A 21,202-nucleotide genomic window follows, 5' to 3' on the forward strand; every position below is an offset into this window, starting at 1 on the left:
ACAGTAAATTTAAAAGTGACACTAACATTCAAATACTTTCATTCAAATTTGTGTAACTGTTCAACTAGAAAAGAAAACAGGCTAAAACACACAAAAGGACATGTTATCACAATAAAAAACAAACAAAACAACAACAAAAAAACACACAACACCAAGACATCTCCCAACACCTGTTGAAGCTTTACATATTCAGGAGAGTAAGTAATAAATTAACAATAAACAACAAGATGTTATCAGGCTATTTTGATTATAACCACATACAACAAGTTGACATCTTAGCAAACTGTTTGCTCAACAAGGAGAGTGAGCTGTGACAGATGGCTACAAAAACAACAACAAAAAAACTGTAAATAGAGATTGAACAGAGACTGCTTTCTTGTAGAGTTTGTCAAGACACCACAATTTTTCAATATCAGTATAACACTGGTTGAAAACAGCATAGTTCACACCTCTTTCTATTTCACGGTAAAAGGAAAAACATAGGATAGTTTTTACGTTTTAAATAATTTCCTATGCTGCAACCAAAATTTCAGAGCTAAACTGAGGTCTTGAATGAGCACTTAGATTATTTTTTCATTGCTTCTGTACTTTTGATATTATAGTTAACAGATATTGTATCATTTTACACATTAAAAAAAGTATCAAAGCATCAACACTTTTGACAACCTTATTTTGTTACACAGTCTGTTTTCGAATGTCAAGAAGTAACTTCCATGCTCAAATTTATCACAAAGGTTACACCCTATGTAGTACTTGCATGATTTTTATTTTTTTTTAATACACTGAACTAACTAGAGCCACGACTCTAAATCATGCACCACGAAGCCTCACCGTGTCCCATCCTGGGCGCTACAGTTGACGTCTGCGCCATGTTTCAGCAGCATCTGGACGATCTGAGTCCAGCCTCGAGAGGACGCCTCATGGAGAGCTGTGTAACCAGCATTATCACGCCGATTGACCTCCCTGATGTCCTTCTCAAGACAGTACTGAACTACATCCTGCAGAAGAGACCAAAGTATGACAGACAACGTGAGTCAAAGAGAGGTTTACTGTAAATTAAATACGATGCGTGTAAACAGATGTATTTTTACCTGATAACCCAAGCGTGCTGCACGCTGCAGCAGGGTCTCCCCCGCGTTTTTATTGACAATCAGCCGTCGGACCTCTGGAGGAACGGGCCTTTTTGGTGGCGACTCTGAACCGCTGCTTCTGCCTGATGAGCCTTTCTTATTGGATGGAGACGACGGCAAACTTTTTGGAGTCGGTGGAGGGCTCTCTGTTCTTTCTGTTCTTTTTACATCAGCACCGTCATTATCCAGGGCGAGTGAGGCACCACGCTTTCCCAGGCTGCTGCGTTTGGTTTTAATCTAAAACACAGATTTATTGATTAGAGCTCAGTGTGAAATAGAATCTTGTGCAATGCATTGCCAACTTAAGGCAATAGGTTCCACTTATCAAGGACCTGTGCAGTATAAAACCAGCTGCCATCATAAATGTGACACGCATTTATCTAGCCACAGGGGGGCACTGTAAGCTAATATATTCATGGCACAATGTACCTTATCGACCCTGTATGATTTGAAATAGACTGTAAGCCTACAAGCAGCATCAGCAGGTGACTTACCTTCTGATCGTCAGTGTCACACAGGTGTTTGCTTTTGAACTTCCTCTTCCCTGAAGGCTTGTCGTTGCACTCTGGAGACACCTCACTCTCCTGGTAGCGGACAGACCCTGAGCGAGTGAACGAGGGTCTCCGTGGAGGAGGGTCTGGACTGGAGGGAGTGGGACTCGGACACTGATCCACCTGTGGATCTGCAGTGATAACTTGGATTGGAGGTTATGCTGAGTGGCACCAAACAAATGAACAATATCCACAAACAATCTCAGTATCTGAACATCAGTCATCCTATCTATGACGTTCTGAGGCCACTATAGGTGTCTGCCGAGGCCATCATACAGCATGGTACTTCTTCAACCAGTGGCCCTTGGCTTAGCCATCTTATCTGCTGTAACAGGGTAACTGCTGTCTTTGAGCCACTCTGCTCTGCTTTTAGCAACCTTTTGCTCAGGCTTGTTATATTTCGGTTATTCTCTACTGATAAAGCTCATTATACCCATCTAATCCACATCAGCAGGTACCTGACATATACATAACACATACTTGGCACCTCAGGAATATAAGCCGCAAATTGTATTAACATCTTTTTCATAACATTTGGTGTTTTCCAGAAGTTGGATTTATCTCTATATTTTGTATTTGTCACTTATCATTAAGGTTAGATGCAGCTGGTGCAGTAGTGAACCAATCAAACATCACATTAAAACCATAGAAAAAGTCATTTTTCCAGCGCTGGTTATTATTTGACTTGAGAAGTTTCAATACTAGTTAGTACTGGTATATTTCAGTCAGTACTTCAAAAATACTGAATACTGACACCCAGCCCTACTTATCATATATTATATATACTGTAATAGTTACATAATTTTAATCTGTCTCATAATGATCTATCAGTGGCACTCCAATGTATGTTTTATGAAGATGTACAGCTGCATAAAATGTATTCGTTTAAAGGAGCAATACGTAGCAAATGTGCATCAAAAAGTCATTATTTCAATGCAAATAGCAAGTCGGAGCCATAGACGATATACTAAATAGGTTGAAATCCTATTTAATATATGATCAATGATTGAAGTGAGTTGTTTTCCCCCCGTCCCCTCCTCCCTGGACCTGAGGATCTTCAGGCAGGAGCACCAGACGAGCGCAACATCATAATGTGACTATAACAAGTGACGACAAGTCCTCCACTGCAAATCGATCAGCAGTCAATTGTCTGTTTATGTAAATATAAGCCTGTTATCCTGAAAACAAAGGCCGCTGCTCTGAAAATATTGAGTATCGATATTGATATCGAGTTGGAGTTTGGCGATTTCTTGTCTTACTGCCTGCCAGACTCTGATTAATGATTTCTTATGTCTCATAAACAGACACTGACAATATAAATATCAAAATAAAATCATAAAACATGCTTTCTATATGCTTATATATGTATTTTGTCTTATAGTGACCTGCTCCTAAAAACCCAGTTACTACTGTCAGTACAGATTAATTCATCAGATTTTTTTTTTTTTTGATAAAATGAATAATCACATAGTCTATGAAATGTCAGAAATATAATGACAAATGCCCATCACAGCCAGCATAGCTAAATGTTTTGTCACTTAGTCTGGTTAGCAGCCAAAGAAGGATTAATGTATAATGGCATTAAAACAGAATAATTCAGGCTGATTTGTGAGGCTGTTACCAACTAATGTTTGGTGGGGTTCAAGGACTAAAACAAGACTTTGATTTTTCTAAGCTAAAACTAACAATATAATTTCATCGTTGTTTAATCTGATGATTATGTTTATTAACTGATTGATGGTTTGGTCTATGAAATGTTGTACAATTGTGTAAAAATGTTTATCAACATTTAAAAGGACCCAAGTTGACTCCCTGGATTGTATAAAAAATACTAAGAAACTGCTAAATTCAAATTTTAAAGATTAATACCATAAATCTATACATTAGTATACGTTCATATATGTAACTAACAGCAGCACTTTTGATTAAATCTTGGGCTGGAAACAATTAATTGAAAATGTGGCTGATCTCTGGAGAGAAGCTGCGTACCTGCTGGGATTCCACTGTCCTGTCTCTGGGAGTCAGACTCCTCGAGGTGCTCTCCATCTTCCAGCTTGTCTTTCTCGGTGATGTATTCCCCAGTCTGATACTTTTTGCTGCGACATCGCCGGCGTTTCTTATGAGCAGGCGTGTCACCCTCTGCGCTGCCTGTCCTGCCCTTGCCCTGAAATGATCGCTCTGGCAGGGGGGTTGAGCGAGGCCTCCCTCTCGGACGACGGGCGGCGGGTTGAGTGGGACTCAGAGGAGGCGGCAGGGAGGCTGAGGGAGGAGGCATCGGTGGGGGTGGAGGGGAAGGCGTTGCAAAGCCCCAGAGGTCGAGTCGAGCCTCATCGGCTCGCCGTCGTCCTCTCCTCAGTCTCGGAAAGGAGCTCTCTGTAGTGTCGGTCTCCTCAGTGGATACAGCAGAGTCTCTCACCGGAGTCTCTGCACTCTGAGGACTGCTGCCGCTGTCTGTAACTGATTAAATCACGTTTGATTGTTATACTCACACTAGCTTCTATGCATAGAAGCATGAGTGAGACATCCAAAAATGCCATTCAGACAATATGTGTGACATTTTCTGTCTGTTTAATACACAAACTGCCACACTACAGTGGCAGACTGCAGGCTATTTATCTCCAGAAGTGAAGCTATGAGATGCCAGAGTGATCTAGCTGTAAGCTTGATAAAAGGCTACATATCTGACACAACTGAAAGCATCATTAAATTTGTGATAGATATCTGAAGTTTGGTCCTCGCTGTGAGAACTTTTCAGGGCAGTAAATGCCACAAGATTATAAGAAAAAACAAAGACTATACCTGGTTTGTTGCGGGTTGGTTGCTCAACTTTGCTGGGACTGGTCTTGTCCCTTGGAGTCGACTCTTTACTCAGAGGAGAAAGTTTTCCCGCTGATACACTCTGCTCCAGCCCAGGTGCACATTGTTTCTTCTGCTGAAATACACAGGGGACAGAGTGAGCACGTTGTATTGGAAGCTATTGATCACAAAGCTTTCATGATGATGGAGAGCATGTAGCAGACTCACTATAAGACCCGTGGAAGTTAAATCAGAAGTCATAGATTGATATCGTTAAAATGGGCTCAGTATGGCCAATTCAAGAGTCCAAATCTTAAAAAAGGTGACTGTGTTATTTGTTTGTGTGCTTCAATACATGGATTGCTCTCGATCCTAATGCAGTGGTTTTGTGTTGTTTGTGGACTTGCTGGGGGAGGTTTGTATTTCCTTTAAGATAAAAAGTTTTTGTTCTTGAACTTATGTGCGGTTGACAACTTAAAAAATAATAATACTGACTCACACCCTGACAAAGTATTGTCAGGCGCTGACCTAACTGGCACCCCAAACATATACAGTCTGACCGTTACAACACCTTAAAGGGATGGTTTGGATTATTTAATGTGGAAGTGTATAAGCTACTTATTCATAAACAGTGTATAACCCACAGTAGATGCCGGTCAGCATGGCCTGAGTTTGAGAAGCGATGAGGAGCAACAGCATAGAAGCTAAGGAATGTACTGATGTGGACATGGTCAGCAACAAAAGGTATTTTAGACACCTGTCAGACAGCCTTTTCCAATGGGAAAACACTGTTATACAGGCCAAATAGCTCTCTCTCCAAATCAACCAAATACCATAGGTAAAATCAGTAATTTTACCTCGCAAAGTTGCTAGTCTACTGCTGCTGTCATCTGTTCGTTTGTGATATTGTTTGACTTCAGTGTTTTTCAAAGGATAGTTCAGATTCACTGAAGTAACACAATAATAAGAACAAACTAACAGTTCGAGGCAGCAATAGACCAGCAAATTCCATGTTCTCGGGGGTAACATTACTGATTTCACCCATGGTTTGGTTGTTTTGGAGAGAGCAATATTTGTCTTATAAAACAGTGGTTTCCTGACAGCAAGGTTAGTCTGTGAAAATAATCATGCTAACTGGCATCTACTGTAGGTACTAAAATGACAATACAGAAGTATCTCATACAACCCCACATTAAGTAATCTGGGCAATCCCTTTAAAGTTCAAGTAATATGCAAGATACACTTATTCCTGGTTTTTATATGTCTCCCCAGTGTGTCTAAGACCCCCAAAATATGAGAAAAGACCAACCCCTCTCCTTTTCTCCAAATGAAAGTATGATCCTGAAAACGAGCTATTGCTTTACTGTTATAAAAGGGAGCTCTGTATGGCCAATTCAGGCATTAAAATCTTAAAAAAGGTGACTGCCACCTTAAATATTCCCATAAAATCCAATCAAAGGAAGATAATAAGAATTGAAGAAAGGTATTTTAGATGGTAAAAGGATGTATAACCATGATATACAGATATAATTTACCTTCTTTTGGCAAGACACTTTGGTCGGAGTGTTTTCTGTGTCTTTCTTCTTCTTTCCTGTATCTGTCTTCGATGGGCCCGTTGATGACTTCTCCTTTGCTGGTTTCTTCGGGCTGTTCTTCTTTTGTTTGATGGCAGCAGCAGCTTTTGCTTTGGTTGGCGACTCCTCTTTGGTTCCGTTTGTTTTCTTCTCAAACTTGTCGCCTCCCCCTGCACACTGGCCTGTAAGAATAGACGCAACCATGCCCTCCAATTTGTCACTGGGAGCAGTGTCTGACGCCCCACTTTCTTTCTTCGATATCTCCCCCTCTAACACCTGGGCTAGTTTGCTCTCCATCCTGTTCCCATTTGTTGATGCATTGCTGCTCCCGAAGAGATGAGACTGGCCGGCGGGTTTTGAGGAGCCCTGCTTCGCCTGTAATCCCATGTGTTCTCCCTGAGTGGTGTTTAACTCAGTATTATTCTCTAAAGGCTCCATGGCGTTCACCTTCTCGTGTCTCTTTGTGTCTCTTCTAGCTTGACTTGAATCCCCTTGAGATGGCATGCCAGCCCATTTTTCCACAGACCAGTATGGTGGGTATTCAAAAGTGGATGGATGCTTAGATTGAGTGTCTTGGCTCCCAGTGAGTGAATTCAGAGTGTCAGCTTTTCTTGATGCAACAGGTGAGACTTGAGTATTACCCTCCCCTGTCAGTGCTGTTGTCTCGAGAGCTTGCTGCTTAACAATGGACGCAAGGTTAGACAGGGGAGACTTGATTCTCTCCCACTTATCCTCCTCAGATTTGGACGGGCTGTGATGGGCGCTCTGAAACTTAGATCCCTCTGTCACTGCGGTGCCCTTGGTCTTTGGAGATCCTTGTGTGATTTTTCTCTGAACAGACGCAGCTTGGTGTGGAAGATGAGGCGGCTGCTGCCAAGCAGGATTGACAATGGTGGTAGTGTATGGTACCGCCGTTTTCCCAGGTCCAGACTTGTGATGAATCTGAGCGTTAGTAGAGCTCGACAGGGCAGTCGTTAGAGCTCCTTTAGGGGGACAGTTCTTAGTCATGGTTGTGCTGGTGTTTTTAACATGCTTGACACTGTGAGTATGCTGGTTGCCCTTCATCAGACAGGATGGCTTCTTTCCTCCTGAGGCCAGATGTTCTCCTTGGTCAATTATAGATATAAATTCCTGCTTTGCAAAGCTCTGAAATTCATCTGCGAAAGTCCCCTTTCCATCTTTCCCCCGCAGAGTAGAAGCCAGTATGGGGCTAGCCACACCTACATAAGTTCCAGGGATGTTTTTTATGGGGTCTTGTGAAGATCCCTTTGCCCATGTTGGTTTGGACTCTGGTACCTGGTGATTCTGAGGCCTGTTTATTTGCTTTTGATGGGATCCATTTCTGTGGGTGTTGGGTAAGCTAGGATATTGCACAGCTGAGCTATAAGTTGTAGAATGAGTCCTCTTTGAGTTCAGAAAATCTCTCTGATTTGACTCATTATTATGAGGCTCGATCATTGCAACTGGAGGGTCATTTATGTATTTTGGACGCTTTGATTTTGCAGACAAATCAAGAGGTACGTCTCTTGGTTCGACTGAGCAGGCCGTGTGGTCCTCTGAAGCAGAGGGAGGTGTCATTTTAAGAGAGCCCATGTTTGTCTTGTCTATGCTGTTGCCTTTCTCCACATGGTTCAGTAGTCTGCTCTGAGAGGTGATGCTGGCCAGTGCAGAGCCACAGCAAATGGCAGCAGTGGGAGACAGTGTATAGCAGGTGGGTGCTGCAGAAGTTAATGATGGGTGCTGCAATGGTAGGGCAATAGCTGGTGAGGCTACCACTGAGGCTAGAGATTTATGCTCTCCCACAGATTTGGCATTCTTATTGGATGAATGGTTAGATTTCAGTTTTGACGTCGAAGTGCCTGCTTTTTTCTCTGCAGCTGGAGTTCGGCCCACTGAGAATGGATAGGGATAGGTCCGCATGAGAGGTGTCCCTGTGACACCTGAGCTTTGAGGCTGAATGTCTTTCTGAAACTGACTGGCTGTGGCTTCTCTCAATGCTGCAATCTGACCCAGTGCTGGTGGAAGAGTGATTTTACAAAGTGGAGAGGAAAAATTAGTGGAAGGAAGGAAGGCAACAGGCTGCACTGGTTTAAACATGGTGGAACACTGGAACCCAGGTGGGACACTTTGCCCAGGTTGTGATTGTGGGTGTGATTTCTTACTGGACGTCACATTGCTGTGACATGGGCTGAGTGAGTCCTCGCGGCTGACTTTTACGCCACTTGACCACTGAGGCATGGGGAAGACCCCAGCAACATCGGCCTTAAGTTTAGGGGCCTCTGCCCTTTTGTCTGCTCTCTTCTCTGAGCTGGTGAGGGCTGAGCCGGACATTGGTGCATTGTTGGGCTGTTGAGGTGGAGAAAGCTCCGGGCTGTGGTTGTAATTGCTAGTGTCCAGGCAGGCTTTTGCAGTCTTACAGTCTGTGGTTGGAGTGGTCTTGTTTTGCTGACTGAGGGTAACATCTCCTCTAAACTCAGGGGGTAGCGTCTGGGGGGGATTTCCCACCATACTAGCAGACGCTTTATTTGGAGCACTGATCTCTCTGCTCACCGTGCCTCCATCCCCTACATTCATTAGTGTAGGATCCACCTGAGTAATAAGAGACGTGCATGAGGCCAGTGTTAATTAGATAAGAGAAAAGAATGCTCTAATCTAGTAATCTAACAATGATGAAAAAAGAAAAAAAAACAATTACCTGCATAGGTGTTTCTTTAACACAACATGCCTCAGGGGTAGCTGAGTCAGTCAGGTGAGAGTTTTCCTTGAAATACAGTGATATGCTGCAGAATACACAAGAGAAAGAACACTTAATGCGATCACTGTTAGTGCTGCTCAGATTTTCATTTAATCCTTCATGGAGGAAAGGGCCTATTCTATGCAACGGTAAATGATTCAGAGTAACCAACATTGGGAAATTGAAAACTTCCTTTCTGTGATGGGCTCGGGGGCCAGATATGTTACAATTTCCTCAAAGCAGGAAGACAATTCACGGTAGCAGAAAGAAGTGTGGTGAACTGAAGAACACAGTTGCTCTCTTCTTCCCTTTGCTTTGACTTGCTTGAGCACAGGGAGCACTAACAATCTGTCAGTGTTGATCGATTTGGAAGGCAAATTATCTTTACTAAAATTGGGATATTCAGTGAGTGAAATGAGCCCTAATGCATCAGTTGCAACATGGAAGGATTATGAGCAAACAGGCCCCTGGCAGAAACACGTAAAAGGCAATCATTTCTAAATACCAGATCACCTCCTTCACATTGTTTGCAGCTGTTCTTTTGCCTGTATTTTCCGTGGTATTTTGCAGGTTTACTTTAAAGTTCTATTGTTGGTTTTAAGTAATTCATTCATTGGACATGAAGAGAGGCCTTCTAAACTCTCTTCAAACCTCCATTCCACAACTGAACCACGTTGATGCTCCTCTCCATAGATATGAAAAATACCAAAGAGATATTATAGGAAAACATTAAAACACTAATGGAAGTTCTTTCTCATCAAGCAGTGATATCCTGCTGTCAAACATATTTAAAGTGCATACTATTTTTAATGTGACTTACTGTTGCCTAGTATACACTGCACAGCTCTTTTCAGAGAAAAATATAGTAAAAATAAATACTAGCAACAGAAGATACTCAGTATTAAAGGGAAAGTTCACACCAAAGTCAGAAATACATATTTTTCCTCCTACCTGTGGTGCTATTTATCCAGCTAGATTGTTTTTTAGTAAGTTGCCGAGTTTTGGAGGTGTCAGCTGTCGAAATGTCTGCCTTCTCTCGAATATTTTGGAACTAGATGGCACTCCCTTGTGGTGCTCAAAGAGTCAAAAAATATATTTGAAAAACTTAACGGCAATGTCTCTTTCCAGAAATCATGACCTAGTTGTTCAAGATAATCCACAGACCTTGTTGTGGGCAGTTTTATGTAGGAACACCTTTCTTTCCACGAAGCTCCAACTGCCAAGCATATCACTGTGAATAAGGAAGCATGCACCTACTCATGAACGAGAGGTTACAGCTCAGCCGAGGAGCGTGCTATTAATACTTATTAGGGGTACCACAATTTAATCAGACAATCTGACATAATCAGGCTTTTCAGCATAGATGACTTTGCCATTGTTATGTTATCAAGTCTTGGTTTTTAAGATAAACAGATAATTGGCTTTGTGCCCTGACAACTATCATTTACATTTTCAAATTTGTCTTTAAAAAGGTAGTATATATAGCTGTACTGTGTTGTCTTTTAATTTTTTCTTTTTTTCCTCCATGCACACACTGAAAAAGGAAAATAAGCCTCTTGTCCATGAGTAGATGCACAATTCCTTCTGTGTGGCGACGCAGTTGGCGGACAGTTGAAAGAAACAGTTCCTACATGAAACTGCTCACAGCAAAGTTGGTGGATTATCCTGAGTATCCACGTCAGAATTTCTGGGAAGACACATTGCTGTTGAGTTTTTCAATTGCATTTTTTGGCGCTTTGAGCGCCACAGACCCAGTGCCATCTAGTTATATAATATCGGATGAAAGGCAGACATCTTGACAGCTGATATCTCCAAAACTCAGCAACTCTCACCAAAACAATTTAGTTGGATAAATAGTATTTCAGGGAAGAGGACAAATATGTATTTTTGAATTTGGGGTGAACCGTCCCTTCAAAGGATCGGGATTAAAATGTGATCTCTCCTAGTTTTGACTGTGCCCTGTGACTCTTCAATGACAAATGCTTTTAACAGCCACACAAACAAAGAGTCTTGCTCGTGCCCTGTGACCCGTTGGGCCCCTGGGCCTGTGCCTGGTAGACCCGTTCAGTAATCCATCCATGAGGCAATCAGCTGTGACTGCTCAAATGATCTTTTATTAGTGAGCGGCAGCCTCAGCTTGTTATGTGCTATTCAAGCCATGCACACCGCTGAAGAGTGGAATGTAAGTGAGCTAAAGTTTTCTACTTGTTATCACTGGACAGATATAGTTATGATTAAAAAGCCCACCTTGGTTAAAGGCAGTTTTAACGTTGAGGGTCACACAGTGTCAAGTGCTCATCAGTCTTATCTAAAATTATACATGAAATTTCACCCATGAAATTCGTCTTGAAAACTCATGCAAAAGACATTTTCACAACAGAACACATACCTTCCTTCACAAAACAATACTTACCACTGACGCAATTATGAATAACAATACGCAAACAGTCCATCTAACTTGTTGAAACCTTAAAGGGACAGTTCACTCCAACATCAAAATACATATATTCTCCTACCTGTAGTGCTATTCATCTGTCTAGATCAGTGGTTCCCAACCTTGTTCCTGAAGGTACCCCTTTAAAATCATTGTGTGAACTGATGATCCTTGACTAAGTAACATATTTTATGGATATTTCAATGTATAACAATAACAATACAGAACAGCTGATAAACTGTATAATTAATCCAATTAGTGACCACAATAACTGAAGCAAGTTTGTGTAAAACAAGTGATTTGGATTCATTTGAAAAAGATTATTTCCTGTAAATATGTCAGAGATTAATTTTACTCATATTTTCAGTAACATTTTGAACAATTCCTTCTGTTTTATTGTTTTTGTTGTTTTTTTTAAATCAGTCATACATACCTAATTGAAGCCTGGGAACCAGACGAATGTGCGAGCTCATGTTTTCATTTGTTCTAGCAGATAATTCACGTTTGTGGATTAGTCTGGCTATATCAGGTTAACTTAATAGGCTTTCTGGGACAAATTCAGTGTTTTCTTCTTCCTGACACTTCTGCATCATTCCATTTGCTCTTAACTTGTTTTAACAGCATACATTTCTAGTGCAGAATTAGGCTGTGTGGCAGAGCATGAAGGCTCTATGGATGAAGTTTGTGCTCAAGTTTATGACTTAAATAATAATCTATATCTTAAAAATACAAATTTCATTTAGTTTACTTCATTTAAGTGATTTCAATGCTGTGATATGGGCCTACTGTATCTATTTCTGTAAGTTTCCTTATCCCACTTAAAATCAAGATGGCCTGGCAACCCATTGTGTGCCAGGACCCCCAGATTGGGAACCAGTGATCTAGACTCTTAAAAGAAAGTAGTTCCTGAATCAAACTGCCCACAACAAAGTCTGTGGATTACCTTGAGTAACCAGGTCATGACTTCTGGAAAGACACACTGGTTTTTCTGCTGCATTTCTTGGTGCTTTGTGCATCTCAAACCAAGCGCCATTTAGTCATATTATATTTAAGACAAGGCAGACATATCTACAGCCAATATCTCCAAACCTTTGAAACTAACACCAAAACAATCTAGATGGATAAATACGGTGTGCAAAACACCTTGTGGCAATCAGGGGATTCACTTATTTAGTGCGTCAGTGTTCTGCTGAAGTTTTACACAGACTCAATATGCAATACACAAGATCTGAGGTTTTTTTATATGACGTTGAAGCAGAAAAAAATCTACCGCTTCTCAGGTCTGTATGGTTTTCCAAACTACACAAATTTTGGACTGTGGACAAAACAACCGGGAACTGGAAAAAAAAACAAAACAGGTATTCAATGGCAATATAAAGGAAAACACCGCAACAATTTCTGTATTCATATTTGTGAATAACTGTTGTGCAGTTTGACCAAAAAATATTTCATTAAGTAACATTCACAAGACATTTTAGACACAATTGCAAGTGGGAAACAGTTTTTCATAGATATTTCTACAGACACCCCAAAATTCTGCTGTTGAAGGTTTCCTGGGGCCTCATGTGTCAATCAAGGGATCTAAGACCCCCCTAAAAACCCCTGTAATTCGCACCATGGATAAATAGCACTAAAAGAAAAAGGAAAAGGGTGTATTTTTAATGTTGGTGGTGAACTGTCCCTTTAAAGCAAACACTTGAAATACTCTCACAGACATCGGCGACACATGCCAGATCATCCCCCTGCTATGTAGGTAGAGGTGAGCGCAGGCAGCGCATCTGCAAGTAAATGAGACGACTACAAAAAAAGGGTCTGGGCATGTAAAAATCTCTCAGTCAAAGCTGTGGGGGAATGTAAAAATGTTTCACCCTGGAGTCAGTGAAACACAGCGAATATGATGCACATAATGACTGACACACCAATCTCTGCTGGAATCTGCGAGCACGGACTGAAAGGGATCCAGCGATGCAGATAGCGCTCAGTGCAAAGGAGGGTCTGCATTCATTACCCGTACAACAACAGTTGCTTACAGCTAGTTTGTCTTTGTGCTGCGATCATACACCGCCACAACATTTTGAATTCATCCGCTCTGATGTAGGCCAATAAATGTATGCAGCAGTCCGCACAAACACAAACACACACACATACACACACGCCGTGGGGCAACAGCACTCAGACAAAACAAAGTCAAGCCTGAGACATTACCTCGAAGAAACCAAATTATTGTTCTGGAGCCCACTTCACCGTCCGGCCCAATGTCACAATATCTGAAAAGTGCACAATACACTACATGCGTGAAAACAATGTGCTTCTGCTCTGTTATAAATATCAGCACGGAAAAACTCTGGAGAGCTCCGGGTCGCACTCCCTCTTTCTCTCGCTGGAGATGGCGAGCAGTCACCATAATGAGAGGACTGGCTCTCAGGTGACTGTCCTCTCTGAAGCTCGTCTTAATAACGAAGCTGAAAATGTGTGCAGGATGAAGGGCAAATGTTTGCGAGTGTCAGGGGAGTAGATTTCACCCCCTGTATCGAGCTCGGGCTACGTCGCGGGGACACAATGTGGCAATGTGTCACATCTCCGCCTGATAAGGTAAGTCAACATCAATGCAAAGCCACACAGAAAACACAAGGGAGAAGCAGGCAAACAAAACTCTGAACGACAAAGTAACAATGTCTGCCTGTGGACAAATAATCATTTGATAAAAAACACAAACTGGCTGCTGAGTTGCTCACAAATAGGAAACAAAAGTCTCCAGCTGGACAACTAACAAGAAGGGGTGGGTGACACAACTTATTACACAAGGATTGAGCTGCTGGAGTGGCCACGAAAAAGGGGGCAAACAATATATTTAACTCCACTGACCACCTCTACCTCCACCAGCAGCACCACCACCACGGGTTGGTAGGTTTCCCAGCTCCCTGCGCAGCGCAGCGGAGTCTCCGCGAAGCCCTCGCTGCTGCTGCTGCCGGTGGTTTACATGTTGAGGCAGGCAGGCTACTGTTATTTATCCCCGGCCGACCTAATGCTGAAGTGCTCCCGTCTCTCGTATCGGCCCCTTTGGTGGACTGACTGTTGGAAGGCATTCGCCGAGCCCCCGCCGACCCAACCAAGCCTCTCCTCTCCTCTCCGTCCCCCCCTTTTTAAGACTCTCCTCTCTCTTCTCCTCTCTGAAATATTGAACAATTCCCCAGCTAATCAGCAGGCCAGATAAAAGATGTCTAATGACACAAACAGTTACCAACCCGCTCGTCCAGATGGCATGTGAACGACGAACAGTCATGCACGACTCTCGGATACGGCCGTGTCCAGCCTTTCGCCTCTGCTCTGCGCGTCCGCGGCTGCTCACTAATCTCGACGGTTTTCGGTTCTCAAAAGTCCGGGGTGGGGGGGGGAGGCGGGAGGGAGATAGGGAGAGGAGGAGGAGGAGGAGGGGAGGGGAGGAGGGAGGAGGAGGAGGGAGGGGGGGGGTCGTCAAGACAGTCCGTTTCGTATCGCCAGTCTCCAGTCTGGTGGTGGGAGCGAGGAGAGGAGAGGGGCAGAAGGGTGCTCGGTGACAGCATGGGAGATGTAGTGCTCGGCTATCCACGCCCAGGATTAGACGCTGGAGAGGCTGGGAGGGGTGAGGACTGCAGGTACCGGCATGCAACGCGAGCTCCAGCCGCTCAAGGGGAATGGGGGGATCGCGACCAAAGAGTGTAACGGTGCGCTAAACTGAAGAGGCTTATCGGGGTAACGAAGTAATAAACTGTATTTTCTTTACCCGAAGGAGGCTGTGAGTATCGGGCAGCGGGTGTTTGTCTTTCACTGACAGTCAGGTCAATTAACAGAGTCAGGGAAGTGGGCTGGTGGCTGCTCAACGGAATTGCCAAAATATATATATAAATATAAAAGAGAGTGGGAGAGGTTTGGGTCTGTTGCAGGGGAATTAACACGAGGAAGTAAGACTCCGGGTGCTGGAGGCTCTCCAGTGGCATGCTGGATGGAGGCTGCAGGCTGCTGCAGCCTGGAGAGGATGAGGGGGGACACACTGGAGCAGGGACACTCAACTTGCTTTGTACAGGGGCCTCTTTACAAAATGACGGGAGGCCAGGGGCCAGGTAATAAACAAACATTTAGGGACAAGGGAAAATATGGAATATATTTAATATGGAATATATTTACTCTAATTTATGAAATGGCTATGATATGTCATCAGAGGTTAAGGAAACATGGTAAGTTGAAATAGTCTCCCAACAAAGACACAGCCAGCACGTTCTCCTTTGAATTTTCCATTTCAGTCCAGAACGTCTGTTTTGGTTTTTGCCCCACTGCCCGTTATATGTTTATTCACTTTAAATGGAGCTAAAATTAATACTGAATGTTCTCCTCATGAGTTAGAATCTGTTTGAGTTGTAAGAAATCATTATTAGTCTTTTAGGAGTAGATGATTATAATGGTTAAATTGAGCCATATGTCAACAGAGGACAGTCACTGAACTCCCGCTCCTGAATGTGCATTTTCTAGGGGTGTCTACAAATCCACGATTCGATAGACTTTTGACTTTAAGGTCATGATTTGATTTGATTTTGAACATTTTTTTTAATTTGCACTGACAGTTATACCACTCTTTTCTAAAGATCAAGAGATCATTGTTATTTTGCCCTGACAACTGATATTTAAATTTTTAAATTCCTAATGTAAAAGACAGTCTATCTGGTATTAAGTGTGATACAACGGCCAGTAAGACATGCTGTGTTGTCTTTGAAGTGTTGTTTATTTTCTTCAGACACCACAAGTAGGCTACCCTTCCATTCAGTTCAACTGACAGCGAATTTCTATCGATTTTCAATTACATATCGAAATTGTAATATCCCTAGCATCTTTGTATCAGTGGGCTTTTGTTTTTGGATTTACATTCAGTGTGGGACTTGTTGCTTCTCATGGGCAAAATATAACGTTGTTCCAATTATACACAGGCAGCTGCAGACACCACAGCTGTCTGTTATACTTCTTTCTGGAGTTTGCTTGGAGGTCAGTGTCCCAGCAGCCTGCAAGCAACCTGTCTGAGATTTGAGTTTAGGAAAGAGTGAGGAAACAACCTGCTTTAATATTTTTGATTTGGACTGAAGTTCCCAGGTAGGGTGTTACATATTTCACCTTTAATAATAATGTTGTTTAGCAGATAAAATGAATTAATGTCAAAAGGCCCAAAACTGCTCTTTCTTCAAAATGTTTATTTTCATCTTAACTGTCTTATTGCCTTACTGATAAAATTAACTTTTTAAAAGTACTGACAGATATTTTACTACACTGCATTTTAATTGTAAATACTTTGGTAACATTTGAAAGAGATTAAACCATCAACAGTAAAATATGCAGTATTGTTTAGAAACGCACCATTAAAAGTGGGGCCCTTCACTCCAGCTAAACGAACAGAGGCAGAGAGTGCTACAGACTGAATGGAGTTAGGGAGCTCCATCAGCGAGAACAAAGCTGTGAATCTGAGTAATAAAACTTTATTTTCTGATTGTTTCACAGATGTTACATTCTAAAGCACAAATAAACACGTCCACACCTCAGCACAATGCCAGGTTTTGTGTAAATATAGCCAAAGTGATCCTCAGTCTGCTCTGCATGTGTATGTGTGTAAAACTCTTTCTGCAGCTATCACTGACAGAGAGCAGAGGAAAGAGGCAAAGAATGCAATGTAACCGGTGGACGCTATGCTAATTAATTAACTATGTTAATTAACTGAAATGTTGGAATTATTCATGAACTAATACAAGGAGTTTTCTAAGTCTGAGACTGTGGGCCTCTGTTCAGACAAAGCTTGAAAAAGTGTGCCCACCCCCTTAGTTGGCTTGCTTAGTTGCTTGCTTGCTTGCTCAATTCCCGGATGTCTATGGGATCATGATTATGTTATCTGATCCTACAGATACTCAACAACTGACGATACAATAGTTTAATATTGCTGTTTTACATAACTTCAGATTACACCACAGAAAAAAGGTATCCAAAGATATTAATTACTTTCTGACTCTGGGAAAGTGGGAACATCAGTAACACCACCACGCACTGTATCTCTGAACTACGTCTTTAACCAAATCACACACATTTAGTGTGAAACTTCTTTTTGGTAACTAATCTAATAACTATTGTAATATTTCTTCATTTCCATTCAGTGAGCATCCACTGAAACTGTTGGAGCCCTGTTGGGGAGACCCGCCTTCTACTTTGAAAACCTCTGACATAAACTGCTCCTACTAGGGACAGAATGAATAGCATATTCACATTATTTTAGTATGAAATACACATTTCTGTGCACCTTGTGCTCCTATTCAGCTAATATTTATCTTCCCCCACGTAACTGGCTGTCTGATCCTGCTGCACTTTGCACATCCTGAAGGCCATCACACAAAGATCAGCCTTCGCTGTTATTAACAGCCTCATTTATCCAATCATACAAAAAATGGCATTTCAACAGTGTGTCAGTTTATTTGCATTATGAATTAGAAAATGGCTGAAGGGCCACGTGGTGCCCCCTCGGGGGCCAGATTTTGTCCCACAAGCCACAAGTTGAGCATCATTACACAAAAGCGTTTTCTGCTGATTTTTGTGTAGAATTTAATAACCCATAACTCAGACATGTTATCTTTCAGTAAATTTAGCTAATTTGTGTTGATGCCATGGATCTAACTTAACTAACACCTGATGAGGTTTATAGCTTCAGTTCTATAAAAAGCTCTGAAACACAAAACATTCACAAGGTGACAGTGGGCTGTTTTGCTAAATCTCACTTGTGTCTTCCCTTTACTCAGACTGGCTTGTGTGATATGAGCTATATAACCATTTCCACATTCCTCCGCAAACGAAAAGTGATATTGGGAATCTGTAGAGACAATATTTTTAATTTTATCTGCAAATTGCCTCCTAATTCTTATTGTCCCTCAGTGAAAATGCTAAAACACACATTTAACCCAAAATAAAATTTCAGCTCATGCAGTGACCTGACAACTTTACTTCCTTGGATTCATGTTGAATACTGTTCTCTCTGCCATTATAACTGACTATAATGTGTGCTAACTATACCCAACTCCACTGAGCTGAACTAAACTGTTTGATTTTTCAGGATTTCCCTGGTTTTGACAATGTTGAGACAATTTCTCTAAAAGGCCACTGATAATCACTGATTAAGAATATGAACAAAAAGAGCTCCACTCGCTCTGCAGTGCATCTTCAGCTCACTGTCACTCACATCTTGCAGAGCATGTGTGTCAAAATCACATTTCCTGCTATTACCAGGTCAGGTTTGAACTGGATTCATTCACACGATTTTCTTACAGAGAAGTGGCCTTGAGCTGGATAATTTTATACAACCAGACTTTCAGGGCTGGACAATATGACTTACAAATTATATATCAATATTTTTAGACAATGATATATATCTGGATATACACTTTTTTTTTCTAAAATAGCATACTGTAAATTATGGCTGGGCAAAATGAACAAAGTCAGATGTCACAATGACAATTTTTGACCAGATTGTGAAAACACTGCAGGGGTGACTCTTGGTTCTTACAAAATATTAATACAATGGGATTATTGAGAAATAATCATCAGTAATGTGGATATAATGACTTAGAACTACTAGAACAGTCTGGTAAACTCAGATGATTACATCACTTTACTTCAGCCTTTAGAACCAGTAAAATACAACACTTATAAGATTATCCAAAATATATCACATCACAATATCTATATAATACTGATTAATTGCCCAGCCCTAGTTGTAACTGGATTTATACACATTATTTTCTTATAGAGAAGTGGGCTTGAACTGAGTTCCAAACTAAACTTGGATGAGGCTTAGATTTTTTTTTAATCTTAGCCCTTGAGTTCTCCATCAGACTTGACACAAAATCAAGACAAGCTGAGTCTGTTCATCAAGACAACATGACTGAAATGATCCAAACATGGTTCATACAGCAACTGCAGGACAGTTGGATTATTTTATAAATACAGAGCACTATGGGGATGAAATAGCTCTAATACAAAGAAAAAAGGAACTTCTCCTGGAGGTAATATCATATTACATCATTTGTAATAGAATAAAAATCCCCCTTTAACTTACAACTTTTCCTAGGCTTTCACTTTGAACAAGTGTACAGTTAAACATGAGGTCAGCTTGACTTTACGTATCCTTTATAATGTCATGTATCGGAAATGTTGTCATCAATTATATTGATAATAATATTTAGCATGATTTTGCTGTTTTGTTTTGTCATCTATTGCATGCCTGTCCATCCTATTTGGAGAATCCCTCCTCTGAGGCTCTCCCTGAGGCTTCTTCCTTTTTTTCCATGTTAAACCTTTTCTTGGGTGGTAGATTTTCTTTACTTGCTCAAAGGTCAGGACACTGGGTGTCACACACTAGGGCCTGACGGATACTAGTTTTTTGGGACCAATGCCAATACCAATATTAGGGAGCACAAAAATTCTGATATCGATATATTGGCTGATATTATTTATAAAAGTGCAGCTGATAAATATGCAGTAAAGAATGCTTTTTTTGTGAAACACCATTCTTGAAAAAAATACATATATTTATGTAGTGTGAAAGCTGATGTTTTAGAAAATATAAGGGGACACTAAGTTTCAGTTCACTTTAAATGTCTTTTGGTATGACATTAAAAAAATCTTGATACAGAAGTCATATGAGAGAGAGATATCTTCATTGTTATTTTTAAATAGTGAAATTATGAATAAGACTAATTTGTCCTCATGACTTATTAGACTTGTTGGACTTTTTCAATACAGGCGAGTCAAACGCAAATATCAAATCAATATCAAATATCTCCCCTGATGAAATACTCATCTGTTTTTTAAAGATATGATGTGGGATGTTATATAGTTCTGTTTGAATTAAGAAAAAGGATCGAGCATACATAAAATGCTGCTCATTAACCAAACAAACAAAAAAAAACTATAAAAAGAAACTGTATTATTTTTACATCAGTGCCTATCAGTCGACAAACACACAATACCGATTATAGACTCATATAGCTGTGATAGCAAATACTGGCCTATAATAACGGCCAGCTGATATATTGGTCTGACTCTATCGCTCACTGTACAGACTGTAAAGCTCCCTGAGGCAAATTGTGAATTGTGATACTGGTCTATATAAAAAAAACAAATTCAATGAACTGAAGTGCTGAAAAACAGAGACAAAAGAGCAGAGAAGAATAGAAGAGGACCAATGATGAGGTGAATGGCAACACATCTGCAACTTCCAGCCACACAGAGGCCATCACATAAAAGTTTGCAGTATGAAATCAGTCCGTTGAGCAGCGTCTGATTTCCCCTCAAAGATAAACAGCCACTGGATATTTAGCTCTCCTGTTCCATAATCACATTTTGGCTCGGGAGTTAAGCAGCAGCACAGGTTACCCTGCTGTAATTAGGCCACTTGTCTTACCTGAATCCTGAAACCAGTGTAGGCCTGCTGTTTACAAGGGTATCCACTCCTCTAGGCCAACAAATTTCCTACTTTTCTCAACACTTGTGGTGGTGGTGAGGAAATAACCGTGCACACACACACACTCACACAGCGAGGCTTGACATCGTCGTGTGACTGACTGAAAGAGTTTGTTTACTACCACGCACGATCCGTGCCGTCCGTCCCTGACCACTGGGGCGGTGCAGCAGGGCAAACGATCCCGTCCGTCCGTCCGCGGACAGAGAGAGCAGCGCGAGCTCAAACTATTTCGCTGCCTTTCTATCGCGGAGTGGCTCGGCTCCTAACATGCCCTTCGCCATTCGCTCAGTAATGGCTGCGTGCAGGCAGCCAAATCGTTGACAGATGGCCAAACGTGAAATTGGGAAACCAAAAAAAAAAAAAAAACGCCTATCGGTGTGAAAAAGATGAAACCGTGTGGGCATGAAGCGGGAGTATCACAAAGTGGGCAGCTGACACATCGCATTGTGTCTGAGCCGGGGTA

The 21,202-nt window shown here is 41.5% G+C and overlaps 1 protein-coding gene across 4 annotated transcripts in view; it reads right to left on the reverse strand.

Moving 5' to 3' along the window:
- The window catches only part of bcorl1 (BCL6 corepressor-like 1), a 33,323-nt gene that overhangs the window by 10,221 nt on the left and 1,900 nt on the right, over positions 1–21,202 (reverse strand). For 2 of the 4 annotated variants that reach the window (XM_084719519.1, XM_084719522.1), the window contains exons 1-8: positions 14,465–14,583; positions 8,747–8,831; positions 6,013–8,640; positions 4,481–4,613; positions 3,671–4,138; positions 1,625–1,812; positions 1,092–1,367; positions 832–998 (exon numbers count right to left, since the gene is read on the reverse strand). In XM_084719519.1, the coding sequence (XP_084575645.1) occupies positions 832–998; positions 1,092–1,367; positions 1,625–1,812; positions 3,671–4,138; positions 4,481–4,613; positions 6,013–8,640; positions 8,747–8,831; positions 14,465–14,502 (3,983 nt within the window). In that variant the 5' untranslated portion in view covers positions 14,503–14,583. Of the gene's footprint in view, positions 1–831; positions 999–1,091; positions 1,368–1,624; positions 1,813–3,670; positions 4,139–4,480; positions 4,614–6,012; positions 8,641–8,746; positions 8,832–14,464; positions 14,584–21,202 lie in introns of those variants that run through there. The other 2 variants (XM_084719520.1, XM_084719521.1) reach the window with 2 other exon arrangements.

This window comes from Lutjanus erythropterus, chromosome 5 (genome assembly GCF_056507025.1).
Source record: "Lutjanus erythropterus isolate fLutEry1 chromosome 5, fLutEry1.hap2, whole genome shotgun sequence".
Lineage (NCBI taxonomy): Eukaryota > Metazoa > Chordata > Actinopteri > Lutjaniformes > Lutjanidae > Lutjanus > Lutjanus erythropterus.